This window comes from Haliotis cracherodii, unplaced genomic scaffold (genome assembly GCF_022045235.1).
Source record: "Haliotis cracherodii isolate W230 unplaced genomic scaffold, xgHalCrac1.p SCAF_19, whole genome shotgun sequence".
Classification (NCBI taxonomy): domain Eukaryota; kingdom Metazoa; phylum Mollusca; class Gastropoda; order Lepetellida; family Haliotidae; genus Haliotis; species Haliotis cracherodii.
The window spans coordinates 15,194,334-15,211,220 of NW_027266274.1; the positions used below are offsets into that span (position 1 = coordinate 15,194,334).

The following is a 16,887-nucleotide window of genomic DNA, read 5'->3' on the forward strand; positions in this document are numbered from 1 at the left end:
CCATGCGAAAAGATAGTCAAAATAGTGTATTGCATCAGACATCTGATGGTCTCAGGTGCGTCAAACTCGTAGATGTCCTTTATTATTGAACTATAACAGATTCTCTTCTTTAGATTTTGCCAATCATGAATCGAGTCATATGCATAAAGAAATAGATCAGCAAGGAGAAGAGCGCAATTGGTGCCCATTGGGATGCCTACTTCTTCCCTAAATGTCCTATCCCCAAATTCTCATTTTTTGTCATCCATGAGAAAGTCCTTCATTGCACATATTGTTTCTCAGTTAACTTCACATGGCATTATGGCATTTTTGCTGTTTTTAACCTTTGAAGAAAAGTCACCATGTTACGTAACCAATGAAGTTTTCCGTTAATTTTGTCGTGTGGTATAGTGGTGTTCAAAGGGAAAAATCAATAGTTTGACAGAATTGGACTTTGACTTCTCTCTCATACTTTCTGTGAATATGAAGAAAGTCCTTCCTTGATGCTATTAGGGATTATGGTTGGCTAAGACAGAGATTTGCTGGAACTCACCAATATATATTTCTTTGTAGGGTTTTGTATGGAGCGTTGGGATCCAGTACAAAGGATGAATGGATAAATATGTCTTCACGATTAGAAGTTAAGTCAAACGTTGATTGAACTGCTGAATGGTTTTAGCATATTTCTTTCGCAATTAACATAGTTTGGATTAGTAGCAGGATTGCTTATTCATTGATCATTTGTTGTTGAACGGGATGCCTTCTACAGCCTCAAAACGGATGCAAAGTACATCTGCAATTCTAGTCACCCCTAATGCCACCCCTTCCCTACTGATCTAGAGACAACCCTTATGGTTTTAGAAAAATCGTGCTTTATGAAGTGCAAGTATGGAACATAAACTTCCTTAATGCTTTAGAAAACTTCCTTTTGGTTCAGAGCCATATCTGTCCATGACATCACAGATTGATATCCAGAGTCCGCCATCGCCATCTCTGTTCTATTAGTAACATCCATCATCTCACCTACACATAAAGTTTTCACACCTCCTTACTAACCTTTAATGAACCGGGTGCGAAATTAAGATGAATATACTGAATATGACACATCGTTTGTCAACATGATGTGCAAAGCTATCCGAGAGAATGACCATCGCATAAAGTTTTCTGCCTCTTTACTAACCGACACTTACTTTAGTCAATCGTGTGGACGGCTTGACCACCTACATATATCCCTTCTGGTGAACAGGTTCACCGCTAATCATCTTTTACCTGACTGTGGACTTTCCAAGGGATTCTTAGCATAATGCAGTACATCTGAAAGATCCTATATGATGGTATATCTCAAAGAAATTGGTCTGTGTAAAAAGTCGTGAAAAACTGTATTCATACATATTTGTATTCAATACTAAGCCGTAAAAGGTGACTATGCTTGTCGTAAAAGGCGACTAACGGGATCGGGTGGTCAGGCGCGCTGACTTGGTTGATGCATATCATCGATCCCAATTGCGTGGATCGATTGTCATGATGTCAGTCACTGGATTTCCTGGTCCAAACTCGTTTATTTTACAGACCGCCCTCATATAGCTGTAACATTGCTGAGTGCGGCGTTAAACAACAAACAAACCAAGCAACCAATACTAAGCAAGAGAGGATATTTGAAAGCGATGTGATTCTTATTTGAAATAGCTATCTAACCTTTAACTTGCATACAGCATGAAAAGTCCCATTTTGATTTTGAAGGTTTGTCGTATTTATCAACGTATTCACAAGCCAAATGTCGAACAGTATTCAGTTAGTATTTTGCTATGGGGCATTTGTGCCATTGAAAGCGTGGGGAATTACGTCAGGGGGAAAGAAATGATTCACTCTCCATGCAAGATGGTCGTAAATATAGTATGTTGCACAGGCGACATGAAGGAGGCTATGTGCAGGTTGCTTTCCATGGATTACTGTTACACTGAGTAATCTGTTCGTGTCGTGACTACTTCAATTCAAAAGTAACTTAGTTAAGAATTTACTGCATCGCCTAGTGTGAGCGGAGCAAAGTGTAAAAAGTGGGAACGGCCGTCTTCTGAATACAGAACAATTTATGGTTCTGAACAGTTGTGACACATGGCAAATCAAACACTTGGTAAGACTAAAGTGTTTTATTCTTAACTGTGTTTTAACTCTATACAGCAGAGCTCAACTTTTAGTACCACCCTTTTCACGTTTGTGCCATGGATACTATGGACATGCGCGGTCATAATTATAATTGGAATATCTTTGTAGGGGGTGAATTTTATACAATTTGATGGCGTGTCCACACTTGCGTTTGATATACTTAAACTTGGCATTGCCCCAGACAGTAAGCGAGTTGTCTGATATATTTAAGATCATATGGTTCACAGTTGTTTCACATATGACGTTGCTTCAAAACACAATTTCGAAATAAAGCTCCATTTCCATTGCTTTATACACACAATTACCGAAGGATATTGCGTTATTTTATTAATATGTTGTCATATTGTGCCCATTTAATACCAATTGTTCTCTAACAATGTTCCAAAATCTCACAGACAAATGTTTTGAGACACTGTTTGTATGTTGTTGTTTAATGCCATAGTCCGCAGTTTTGTTTGAGATAATGAACCAGATATTGTTGTTTTGATGATAAGCATGTTCGAATGACGTCTTACACCGTCGGAGTATGACGACATGCAATCCTCCACGACTTCGAGCCAGACTATACAATGCAATATAGTCGCTTAATTCGTATTCTAATGCTTTATGCTGTGATGAATATAAACAAGAAAAATATGCCGTTTACACAATATAAAAATAAAATCATCACTTACTTTCCTCACTGCGTTTTATTGTCTATGTATATAGTTATTTCTGGCCATCGGTTTTGAAGAAAGTCATCAAACGTTATTCAATACATGACCTCCAGGACCATTAGGTTGTTGTTTACTCAAACTCGATTAAGGCCCACACAGACGGCATTGTATTTGCAAAGTTTTAACATATGACCAGGGATTCTGAAATGAAAGCTTGGCGCCTATAATTTAACAACCACACAAGTGACCCAAAAAGAGCATTTCTTTATTTTTTTGTTAATCTATTTATTCCTTTTTCCATCATATTTTACATTTCGATATCATACACAGACTAGCATGGATTTATTGTGACATTATTGGCATGTTTGTAGCATAGACAGATCAGACATCATAGTAATACAGAGTTTCTAAATAATACATGTAGAGAAGACCAGATGGCATGGAACATGCATAATTACAAATTGAATATGCAATACAATTCGTAAATTCATAATATCGAATTATTTCTTTTTGAAAATGTAAAGATATTGGATTTACTTTTTTTCTATTAAATGTGTACAGCATAGATTTTGTTACCATAATTACTGCATTGAGTGAATTGTTATTCTTGTCTTTAAATCCAAACAGTATGTGTTCATTACTAAAATTAATTCTGCCTTATGTATAGTTTCCAAGCCAATCTGAAAGTTCCATCCATATATCAGCAGCATAGTGACAATTACATAATAAGTGAAGTGAGCATCTTCTCATACTTGATTAACACTCTCGTACTTTAATAAATTATCCGTTCAGAAATGAAATCATATTTAGGACATAGTTTGTCAACTATGGCAACACGTGTATTGTCTGTAGTATCACTGGGGGGTTAGTGAGCGAACTGTTGATTTACACATGTGTTCCGCTATGATAAGCAAATAACATTTTTCGAAATTGTGTAGGACATCATCTACTGCTTACGGAACACTTACATCTAAAAAGTAACAAAATATTTACTTGGGTATGACCAGAATAACGTCTCAATTTAAAATGTTTACTTCAATAAACTTAAATATGGGCGTCAGGCTACTTTAGTTAGATGAAGATTTTAATATTCTATTCTTCCAACTATCACTTTAACACCATTAAATCACTTCAGCGTACCTCTCAAGCGCTACGTGAGGGTCATACGACTGAATCACCCTCTCGTAAGTTCGCTTGTTGCTCAGCAAAATATAAAGGACCCAAAACATTTTGTGGCGCCTCCAACAGCAATAAATTGTTGTTACGTCATGTAATCTATTCGAGTTGTTTTTCCACTCGGCTTATCACCTTCAGTTCGGATGTATCTGAGTTCAGAATTACACCGAATTGCTGTGAGTTGGGCAAAATGTAAAAGGTGCAAACAAACGTCATGTTAGTGCAGGGCAATTTATCATTGTGAGCCACAGTTGTGACGCACAGTCAAACAAAACACCAGGGTGGGGATAAGGGTTGAACCTATGCTTGTTAGATACGGTGGATATGTTTAAATTTATGATGGCCATGTGCAAGGTGGACAAACAATACGTTTAAAAAATAGACATACTTGTATTGAGCCATTGAACAAGACATGTCTGTACATGGTTGTGTGATACTGGGAGTTGTTGAAGGAGATATAACCCACACTGTGAGTAATTTACTCTCTTAGTTTAACTATTCTTTAAGTTCCCTGCACCAGTGTGCATGTATGCTAACAGGGAAACGTCAACACCAGATAATAATCAGTCATGATTGTCTGTCGAAATCGATTCCATAAGGCATGACAGGCAAAATATTGTTGAAAAGTGTATAGATGAATCCCTTAAAGTGATTGGTGACACTTGGTCTTCGCGAACAGTTACACGATTAGTGATAGAGAATTCGACTGATTGATTTGTGATATTTCATATTGCTTATGGATTCGTACTTAGTTCAGGATGATTGAACTTGAACACTTCACATGCATCTAGCCATTTATATACGCTTCATGGCGTTCTAATTACATACATTAATTATAGTTGGTTGTCAGTCTCTCAAACACTGTGCATAAATTTCACAACTTTCGCCAACAGTGCAACTTATGAATTTAAGTGAAATGCGTTAATCAATGCTTTTTACTGACGTAGTTGTCTTAAAGCCCCAGCACTGTTATCACAAGCTTTCTTTAAATAAATAAATCATTTTACTATTAAATGTAAAACCGTGTGGTATATATCGACCCCCCCACCCCCCAACACACACACACACACACACACACACACACACACACACACACACACACACACACACACACACACACACATGACCTCATGACCTCATGGTAGTATCTTGATGGAGGACAACTCTCATTGTTCTACCCCATATAAATCCTAAAACTAGTGCGGTGTTGGATTTACAGGCTTTGGGATAATCGTGGACCGTTTATTTGAAGAGCACCTCCTCAATGGCTGCTAGGATGAATGCTTGATTTCGTAAAAAGGTTGCACGCTGTACAAATCTATGTGTTGAAATAACGTTCGTTGATGACTGCCGTGCTGTGAATACCATGTAAACAGTTTTAAGATTTGAAGAACGATTTCTTCTTGCAAACATCATGTATTTTGATCTTAATAAAACTAACCTCGCAAACACAAAATAATAATCTTTATGTAAGGTCAATATTTAGTTTTATTACATTTATTACAAACAATCATATCACACACGATCCCACCAAGCACTGTGAAGTGTCCTGGGAGTTAGAATTTCTGTTGTATTCATCTACTTAGAAATACTGAACCAAGTCAGTAATCTTCAAGCAGGGAAAATGTTGCATTAACAATAGAACTATAAAATTGACATTATTCCGACCAACATACACACATGCATGCACGTTGCTAAATAAGTGCAATAATCCTGGACTCAACGTCAAACCCGATTTCATCTCACCCAATTATCCCAGGGACAATGTAACACGTCAATCCTAAATTGGTGATAATGAGGACAGTAAGTCACTCACATGGTTCACTCAAATGTTTATCACGACGTGTGAGCTGAATACTTGAGGCAACCCAAAAGTGATGCAGGTTTAAGAAATCTCATTTTTGTTTGATTATAAGTATGATGCATCGTCAGTCAAACCCACCACCAACACATCCTAGCTGACCCAACCTTGCAAATCAAGTAACTGACTGTCCACAATGATTCTAAATCTGAACGATGATTGTACTATTATAGAACATTATAGAACAGTGTTGAAAATACACAGAAGTTAGATTCACCTTATGTAAGAAAAACAGACCAGAGATGCACTACTATCTACTGAAGTACCAAATCTCCGACTGTATCAAAAGCATGTGTATCCATCCCTATCGGTGGCACCCATCACAAACTCGTGCAAAGGCAAGTCAATCCTTCACCTGAAGAACACGGGAACATATGGTATAAATCAAAGTAGGGAATTGAATAGGACATGATGTTTTGTTGCCGATTCGTCATATTTCGATACGCCCTACACATGTCTACCATTTGAAAGATTCATGCACTTATACTAGTCCGGATTATTGCCGATTTTAAAGTGCTAACCAACTGAGATTCCATGTCGCATGTTCAGTGTCTTTTGGTATGACGAAACCGGGGGTCGAACCCCGAGGATTTAACTCTCTAGGTGGACGCTCTACCGCTAGATCACGGAGGCGGTCTGTTATCTTTGAGGAAGTACAGCACTTTATATTTTGTTTTCTCAGTAAACTTCTCATAACATTTGCTTTCATTTTTGACAAATTGTCTTGAACAAATGCATTTATTAAGAGGCACAGGTAAATCACTGCCCCAAAATTACTAACAATAAAAAAATACTGAATATCACGTATCATAGACACAGAACAGAGTGCCTCAACTATAATATGCATACTAGTTCGCTTCATTTTCTCCAATACAAACAATACCATAAATATATGCAATAATAGTATTTAAACTCTTGTCAAACAGACTTCTTCTTTTGTGTATTTGGGGGCTGTCGTGTAGCCTACTGGTTAAAGCGATCGCTCGTCACGCTGAAGACCCGGGTTCGACTCCCGACATGGGTACAATGTGTGAAGCCCATTTCTGGTGTCCCCCACCGTGATATTATTGAAATATTGCTAAAATCGGCGTAAAATCGTATTCACTCACTCACTCACTTAGTGTATTTGCGATTTATACTGAGTACAGCAGGATTATATATACTGAACCGCAAAAGAAACGTCACTATGGATAGATATATAAGAAACCTTATTTGTCCAAACACTGTAAACATACTTTGAGATATATTAAAAAGATGACACTTGGCAAAATCATCAAGGTTGAAATTAAAGTGTCAAATTTTCTTAAAGTGAAACAATACTAGTCTCTGAGAAAATGGCATCACAAGTCAGTATCTCGTGTGTCGGCCATGTGCATTGATGGCCGTCGTGCAACGTCGACACATAGAATGGATGAGGCGGTTGATGAAGGCTATAGGCACTTGAACCCACACTCTGAGAAACGCCTGACCCAGTTCAGCTGCAGTTGATGGCCTCGGTCGGACGTCATTCAGCCGTCTTTGAATCTCGTCCCACAGGTGTTCAATGGGATTTAAATCGGGACTGAGGGCAGGCCACACTAATGTGTTCCTGGTGTGTCCCCATGGTCTGTCAAGCAGTTTCCGCAGCAGAAAACAAAGCGATTTTGAAGATGCTGTCGCACATTCTGACGATCCTGACCCTTTGTCTTCCACTAAGTGGTCGGTCATCTGTAGTGTTGGTGGTCTGGTACCGTTGCTGGATCCTGCATATGGTCCCTATGTGGACGTGAAATGCATTGGCTACTTCTCGCGCAGTTCGTTCAGCTTCCAATCGTTCAAAGGCTTGGTGGCGCTGATTTCTTGTCAATCTTGGCTTGTGGTAGCAATTCAATATCGAATGAATGTTATCCGATCTGGGTGGATTTTTATAGGGCAAGAAATGAGAGAACGCATGTACATTTCAATTTGTACAGAACTCACGTGCCTGGGTTGCCGTGATGCGTTTAATTTGGGCGATCTGTTTTATTGTCATCTGCTTTGTTTTTTTAGCATCAAATTTCATTTTTCCGGACAAGGTAATGTTAAATTTTATAAACTTTGACAAAAATTACCCAGATATTTAAGTGACATCTTTTCATGCAATGCTTCTTGGGTGATGTTTCTTTTGCGGTTCAGTATAGTTGGGTATGCTTAGATCCATGCACTAACTTTACAAACAGCTCTTGTTGTTATCTTTTTATCTAGCTTATGTAATAGTGTATGTAGCACATGTCAACATATTTAGCATGATCAGTGTCAGTAGCTCTCAAGTATAGAAATATCGATAAACTTCACTCAACTGCTGTGTGACCATTTGTTATTTTGGGTATTAATGTATTGTTTTCCTCTCTGGATAATAGTACCAATGCGATTTATGCCAGTAAAAATTATATTCTCGCTTAAATTCGAATTAAGTAAGGCATAATCTAGGTAAGCTCATGGTATGGTTTTCGTCCTTGGTCCATCTGAACATTTCAATATCATTTTCACATAACTGCCCTACAAACAACAGGTAAAGATTTAGTTGATCGTGATGTTATGTGAATTTCAAGTCTGGCGGGTGAACATGCACTGAATCACCACACAGTTGACTATGCAATGCATTTATATGAATCTGGGTGTCTGTCAGTATGGTGATATCATGAGTAGGCAGATTTATGGACATTTGGATTGTGCAAAACACATATCACTCGTACGTTTCGTAGCACAGTGCACACATGTGACGAACACAGACCGGTCGCTATGGCATCATCCCTATATAAAAGATGATCATAATAGGATCTATATCTGTCGGGGTCTGAGAGGGGACTGAACAGCTGCTGTTTTCAAACATGAAAGGTTTTACACAAACGATGTTGTTCTTGGGTAAGTGACGCTTCTCGTTTGTATAGACCGTCATGTGACTTTTATCAAATTTGATTTACATTTGAGTTTGCTGCGTTTGGGAAAATGGTGTACAAATGTTGTATACTAGCTGGAACAAACATGAAATGATCGTTTCTCATGCTTTTAGGAACGCTTTGGCAGGTTAAGACTCGACAGATTGTGTCATAACTGACAAACAAAAATAATAATGCAAGGACATAACACCCGTTCCTTCAATAACTGAACATATGATCCTCTTCCAGGTGTTGCCGCCACCATGTACGGTAAGCTCTGTATGGCTGATTGCAATACAGATCCTCAATGCAGCGGAGAGGGAACCTGTGGGACAGATGACAAGTGCACCTGCAACGATGGTTACATTGGTGACTCGTGTGAACATGGTAACCCATATTCAATATTATAAACGTTCCTTACAAACGTTCAGAACGAAAATGAAACCTGGAAACATCTTTTGAGGCCAGCGCTTGGAATTTAAACTAAACTGTGAATACAAATAAGGTGAACAGGTTATTTAAGGTTATTTGTTGAATCATGTTGACCTTTTCGCGCACATGTGGCCTCATTGCTAGTTGATAGTAATTTCTAAGCAAATACTGACAGTCAATGGATTCTGCCTTCAGCAGAAATATCTTATGATAATGGAAATGTTCTTTTTACTTTAAATTGCACATGTAAATGCTTAAAAAAGACCAAGCCCATGTTATCACAAGTCACACTAGTTCCAGGACAATAGTATTACAAACATGATTAGGCAACATATTTACAACATTAACTCAATCGGTTTTTTAGATCCTATAATATGCTTTATTCAGTTCATTTACTTTTAATGTTTAAAGTGAAATATTGTGTGATAAATAAGCAGGCGCTTTGTCATTAACTATTCCTTGATTGAGGATAGTCTAATAAAACATGTTTTCACATATGTACAAAATTATTGCTTATAAGTAACTTAAGTATAAGTTATTGTCTCTCACAGTATGCCTTAAAGAAATCAAACAAACCTAATCTGTGTGGAATAACGTTTGAGAATTATAACAAATTGATTGCCAAAAGTTGTTTGACATCAGTTACAGTATTTAAGGCCTTAGAGAGGCTTTTGAAGCGTTTTATGTTGGCATGTGTAAGATGTTTCAAAAGTTGACGCATCAGTGACCAAAATGACGTCCAGTGCAATTCCTCATTTTAACGAGTGCCACGAGTGAGGCAAGATACGCTCACTTTTTTATCACTAGTTGATAGTGATTCATAAACACATGCTGATAAAACAGTCGGTTTTGTACATTTAACTTAATATCCTGTAAATAATCAAGTCTTGTCCACTGAGATAACATGCCGCTGTTAAGCGTGCACATCCCACTCAGACACTGAATTCGAGCCTCCTAGCCCTTGTTATATCTACATTAATGACTGGCAGAGTAACAAGTACCATCCTTTAAATCGTTTGGTATGGTGCGCAAGGGTACGAAGCCACATCTCTACCCCTCTCCTGGTAGACGCTCTATCTACTACACCGCTGAGACGGTACATGATTATAGCAATGCAACCACTTATCAAACCAACAAAACAACAAAGCGACAAAAACTTTCCATATCCAATAGAAATCTTTGCACAAAGTAAAATCGACTGTACGATTCCGCTTAATCGTTACCAAATAATGATGATACCAGGTGCTTGGGAAAAGGTGCGTCAAATTTGGAATATCCCCCACATGTCTACCATAAAACTTTTTGAAAGCTTTACTGAGACCTCGAATCTTGTAACCTTGATCAAACAACTTCTGAGCAAGAGGCGTATTACACTCTTTGACATCTTGGTAGAGAGCATGCTCGGTTGTACCTCCAAAGTTGTGAAATGTACACACCAAAGGTTGGAGCTGCTGCAATATTGTTTGACATAAAGGGAAAATTGACTATAAGAAAGTCAAAGTAATCCCTCTTGTCATACAGTCTTGGAGAGTGTTTTGTCACTCTGAAACTTTAAGCATAGAAAAAATACATACCTTTTGGAAATCGGTACATGTGGTCGTCATGGCGTCAGACCTAACATGTTCAGAAGAGTCAAGAAATGAAAACGTAAGAAATAACAAAAGGACAGCTTACAATGATGTGTGTTTAACTTATTACAGACCATCATATATTTCAGATGATCCTTGCCTCTCTGATCCATGTAATGGCCAAGGAACATGTGCACCTGATACATCGGACCCGCCAGAGGATGTCTGTACTTGTGACGCTGGCTATGGAGGAGATAAATGTGACCTCGGTAACATACATTTTATTCCATGTTTGTTCTGTCGCACTGCATGCCACAAGAAATCCTGATCTGAGGCATTAACACAGTGTTAAAATCCAATCTTTTGTGTGTTCCAAATGTAGAAATATATTTTTTAGATGCTGAGTGAAAAGCAAGTGCCCCCATATGCTGTGCCACACTATGTGTGGTGGAACGTGGCGCCGGTCTACGAATATAGTGCAGCCATAAAAACAGCCCCCTCCCATTTTGTGAAAAGTATAACATAAACACTTACAACGTATGGCTGATGTCCCTTTGGATGAAACACATTTCACCTTTAACGAAGTATCTAAATATTTCTTTTAATAAATTGACAAGGCATGTATTTCCCATTTACTTACGGGTCACTGAAGACCTCAGACCTCACTACAATCAATCCAATGGTTATTAGGGTTTAGGAGGTAAAACTGAGTTTTCACATCTCCGTTCCTACTGGATGTTACTGGTAGAGCAGGACAAAGGTCACTGGAATCTTTGGTCCAGATATTTTTTTGTACATGCCACTGTTGTATGACATGAGCATTGTTGGGTGCAGCGTTAAGTAACAAACAAACACCTCATTTTTGTGAAAACATTGTGTGTGTGACGGATGCTACCGGTAAAGCAGGAGATGCGAACACCTGTTGTCATCACGGATCTTCAGTGATCAATTCGTATAATTTCCATCAATGAGTTGCGTTTCACGCCCCGTAGTATATGTTTGGGCATGTATTCGAGATTGATACACTTTTGAATTTACAACAGACCTCAAACATGATTGTTTATGGTCAATATGCTGACTCATGTGTGTTTGTTTGTTGTTTGTTGTTGAACGCCACACTCACTCAGGAATGTAATATCCACCTAATTATTCTGAAAAAAATCCTGAGTCTGAGAAGGCATTTCAGGGATTGATATTATAAGTGGAATGATCTTTCTGTTGGGGCACAAGGACGTTAGTGGGATCGTCTGGTTACAATGGTGTGCATCAAGGCTTAGATCATTGAATGGATCAACCACTGGTTTGTCTGGTTCATACTCAAGTTGCTAAGACAACAGTCATGTGGCTGCGGTGTTGCCATCAATTACTCACTTTAACGTTTAATGCATTCCATGTTACAGCTCATAAATGCGCAGATGACACAGAATGTCTTAATGAAGGGAACCTGCGACAAAAGAAGTGTTTAGTATCTTTGCAAATGCGTCCCTGATTATGGAGGAGACACATGCGATCTAAATACGTTGTCTCTGAAATTATTTGCATGTGTTCAATTTCATGGCTACAGATGATATTTTGCCTTATGTTACACAATACGTACATGCGGAATAGTCCTGAATAATCAATGTGTACGTCTCATAGAGTTCCAGGTTCAGTTAGGCAGTCATGGGAACAATGTATTAGAAATTATGAAATATCTTAAAGTTACTACTATTGTATTTTCAGTTTTAATGTTTTCCTGTTGTAAATAAGAACACCGATATGAACCACAGTGATGAATAGTGTTGTCTTTACTACTGTCTGCATCGAAAGACTATGATAACTGCAAACAAACTTACAAAATCCATCACATACGTGTATGTACCTTTCATAGACAATCCAACCCTTTAACAATCTCATCACCACTTACAGAACAAGGTATAATAATAGCCCCTCTAACCCACAGGGTCTGCATAATCTAAGAATTCATCAAAGCGTAAATAAACTGTTACGACAGCTGATGATAAATTATTTCCATGTACACATCTCACAATTCAATCAATTAAATGCTTGAATAATCTATGCTGTCTAATACAAATTACCTTCTCTTACGGTTTTTGTTTTAGGATCATCATTACTGGACGTCCATTGTTATATTGCTACCTTTCATCCCGGGGAAAATATGGCATTATAACCAGGAAGGACTGTATATCCATTTTCAACATAATGTGCGTTAATAAATGTTTGAAGCAATGGTGACTGAGGATATTACTACAGAAAAGAACTGTGTCATTAACATCAAACTTGTTTGTTTGTTATTTTAAGAAAGCGAATGATTCTCTGTGTGAGGTTTAAAGAAATATTTCAAATGTCAGTATAACCAGGGAATTGGAACGTTTGTCCTGAAACCAAGCACTGGGATTATAACCAGGGTAGCATTATATGCCAATGAGGATTGTACCGTTTACAATCGTATACAATAAAAACTGTGTATCCCGTATGTGTAGGTTTGAACAACAAATTCCAATCACTTTTTAATTCCAAAGCATAGTAACAGAATGCTCTTTGATGAATATGCTTGACTGTCTAAACTGGAATGAATATTGGCATCAATTGTATAAAACCCGATTCTGGTGTTCCCCGCAGTGATATTGCTAGAGTATTGCTAAAAGGTTCGTAAAAGAATACTTACTCACTCACTCACTGTATCAGAGAACTTTAATGAATAGCGTGTTAAAACCCGATTTCCAGTGTTAGCAGCGACTGTCTTAATGATTGAACCTGCAATACGAGCACTAGCAGTCAAATATTAAATATTCAGTAACAATGCGTCTAGGACTATAACAAATAACAAATGGAAGTCAGGCTCGAAAGCTGTAGCATCAACATGCCAAATAAGGTTTATTATTTCTTTTGTGTTTAACCATAAGTTATTTTGATATTAGAAACCTTTATTTGTCTGCAAGCTTACTGCAACATCAATCATGCCAGAATGTTGAAAGATTGAAGCGGGTCAATGGCCTACACATGTGCACCTGGCTACGAAATGTATAGTGCTCACGCAAAACATCCTAGAACGAAAATAGTGGCGGTGCCCCTTGACTTGCTGGCTATTTAGTGTCATTTAGGGGGCACAAAATATTTACTTTTCTCTCATTAATCAAAAGCGGAAAACCAGTTTGTTTGGTTCACTAAAGAGCAGATGAGCAACATGTATTCAACATTATTTGATAATACTTGTCATCCTAAGGAATTGGGGGCGGTCGGGTAGCCTCGTGGTTAAAGTATTCGCTCGTCACGCCGAAGACCCGGGTTCGATTCCCGACATGGGTACAATGTGTGAAGCCCATTTCTGGTGTCCCCCGCCGTGATATTGCTGGAATATTGCTAAAAGCGGCGTAAAACAAGACTCACTCACTCCTAAAGAATTGACTTCTTAAAACAACATCAACATATTTTCTGTCATCATCGTGAATAAAGTTGGTGCAGATTTATTTAATGTACCACCATAAGTTATCATGCATTACTTCACCTGAAAAGCTTCATATTTCTGACAGTTTCCTGTACCAACAATCCATGCTTGAATGAAGGAGCGTGTGAAGTTAACAACGGCAACATTGACTGCACGTGTGCACCTAGCTGGGGAGGAGACAGATGTGCAGACGGTAACGTTTTCAAATTATTCTCCTCACTGTTTGATAATTTGCATTTTTGATGGCGTTGTACGCGGTGAAAAATGTATCTGCAGTTTAATTCTAACAAAAGATTTTTGCTAAATGGTAATAATACTTAAAATGAAAACTTTTCTATACAGTCATCCGTGGTCATAATGCCACCTTTTGTCCAGCGGAAAATATGGCATTATAATCAGGAAGGACTGTATATCCATTTTCCAACATAAATAAATGTTAAACACTATGTTGATTGATAATGTTATTATAGAAAAAGGATTTGATTAACATCAATTTAATCTTTGTGTTATTTTAAGAAAGAGAACGATTCTCTGTGTCAGGATATGAAAATATTTCTAAAATTGCCGTATAACCGGGGAATTGAAACATTTGTCCTTAAGTAAAACACACTGGCATTATATCCAGGGTATCATCCTGCTGAAATCCGTTCAGGAAAAAAACATGACATTATAAGCAGGGATAATTGTAAATTATAAATTGCCATCATAAAATAACGTCAAAATATTTTCTGTCATCATCGTGAGTAAAGTTGATGCAGATTTATATAATGTAATGACTTATCATGCATTATTTTACTTGAAACACTTTATACATTTCTAACAGTTTCGTGTACACTAAATCCATGTCTGAATGGAGGAACGTGTGAAGATTCAACCGGGTCTATAGTCTGCACGTGTGCATCCGACTGGGGAGGAGACAGATGTGCAGACGGTAACGTTTTCAGATTCTTCTCCTTACTGTTTGATAGTTTGCAATTATCATGGTGTTATACAAGGTGAAAACATATATCCCCCACTCCCTCAATGTGATGTGGTTTCACAACTGACTGAGTAGGGAAAGAGGAATTCCTTTTTTCACATTTTATTTCTCTGATAGGTTACTATATATGTCGGTCAACTTGATGCACCACATGACCTCGTTTGGCTACGCCCACTTCGGCTAGATAGATGAGGAGACATAGTGGCCAAGGTTCCTCTGTGAATCTGACACTATGTATGAATGACATGGCATGGTCGAGAAGTTGACATTTGTTGCAAAAAAACATTTTCTTTCGAAAATACAGTTTCCTGACGGTGGATTGAAGTATATAGAAAAAAATATTGTTTGAAGGGTAATGAAAATTGAGATATATAATTTAGTAAGCATTATGGAAACATTATTTCGACACAATTCCAAACATTAGTAAATGATGAACATAATAATGTAACAGACATAACACTGACACGCATGTCCTGTATTTCAGCATCTGGTGCTGCTACCATATCGGGGCACTTCCTTCTGCTCACAGTTGTTGCTTTCCTTGCAAAGCTGAACCTCAGCTAAATACAACCGGACCGGAACAAGACCATACTGTTTGTTAGATTGTACAATTTGCCCACAAAGAGTTGGTAGTAGTAGATATAGGTTGTACTGAATGTAATGCTTGATTATTTGTGTTAATTAGACACGCGCTATATGTGGTCACAGTAATATCATCCAATATTGTTAACAGTAGATCTAGTGTACAGGAAGTACTGATGGTTTTCCTGATGACATTTACGAAAAGTATTATCCTGATCAGAAATTTGAACAGCGGATAAAGGGAATATATTTGCGAAAAAGAACCCCAGCAGCATATCTGGAAAGGAACTCGTCTCTGTGTGTTATTTGGGCTGCATTTTAGAGCTATTTTGTATTTGTCTGTTTCATTGCAATGTAATTACCTCACTGTAGATAAGAAGACAATATTCGTCCCTGGTTACTTTTAGGCCATTGATGACATGTTACTGATGACGTGGAACTTTCTTCTAGTGACCACCGACACAGAGTAAATGTTATCTACTTCTTACCTACTGTGACAGTGAGCCACTATTAACAAAGGATGTTATTCTATTATTGTGTATAACATGATGATTAAGGACTGATTTACTTTATAATGAATAAACCATGCATGCCATTTCACGTGTAATGGTGTTTCTTTGATGGATAATTTCACAAAGTGGGGGAAAATGGGCCAGGAGACAACCACAACGTGATGACTTTATATTAAAATGTCGCATCGGCATTGCCTGAGCCACACAGTGACAAGAACAGGATTGAAATAAAAAAAACTTGTTTCAATACATTAAAGTTGTAATTAAAAGTAATTTGAAAAGATATTTACCATAGCAACAGCATTTCTAACTGCTTAAAACAATACACCACCAGCTTCCAAAACTCGGCAACTTTGCAGTACCTCATCTATCTGCACGACTGCCCAGTGGAATATGCAATGTCACTTAAACTACTGCTGGCAATGGACAAAAGTAACAGGTATGGACAACTGCTCACTGGTTGATGATTACGACCACTGGTGATAATAAGTTCGCGCTTGGGGATTCCCGGTTATTTTAGGTCCCCTTCAAACTTTGTCCTTTATAAGAGGCAACCAGATGGATCGATTGATCAGGCTTGATGATTGAGGTGATGATTGGTCATTGTATGCGACTGTGTTGGGTGTCACTAACA

At 37.9% G+C, this 16,887-nt stretch overlaps 1 protein-coding gene across 1 annotated transcript in view; it reads left to right on the plus strand.

The window, feature by feature from the left end:
• Positions 1-8,684: 8,684 nt before the first annotated feature.
• Positions 8,685-16,887, plus strand: part of LOC139466981 (notch homolog 2 N-terminal-like protein C) — a 46,495-nt gene continuing 38,292 nt past the window's right edge. Inside the window, 5 exon segments of the mRNA XM_071248692.1 lie at positions 8,685-8,718; positions 8,982-9,119; positions 10,882-11,001; positions 12,133-12,167; positions 12,169-12,254. Of these exon segments, the coding sequence (XP_071104793.1) occupies positions 8,685-8,718; positions 8,982-9,119; positions 10,882-11,001; positions 12,133-12,167; positions 12,169-12,254 (413 nt within the window).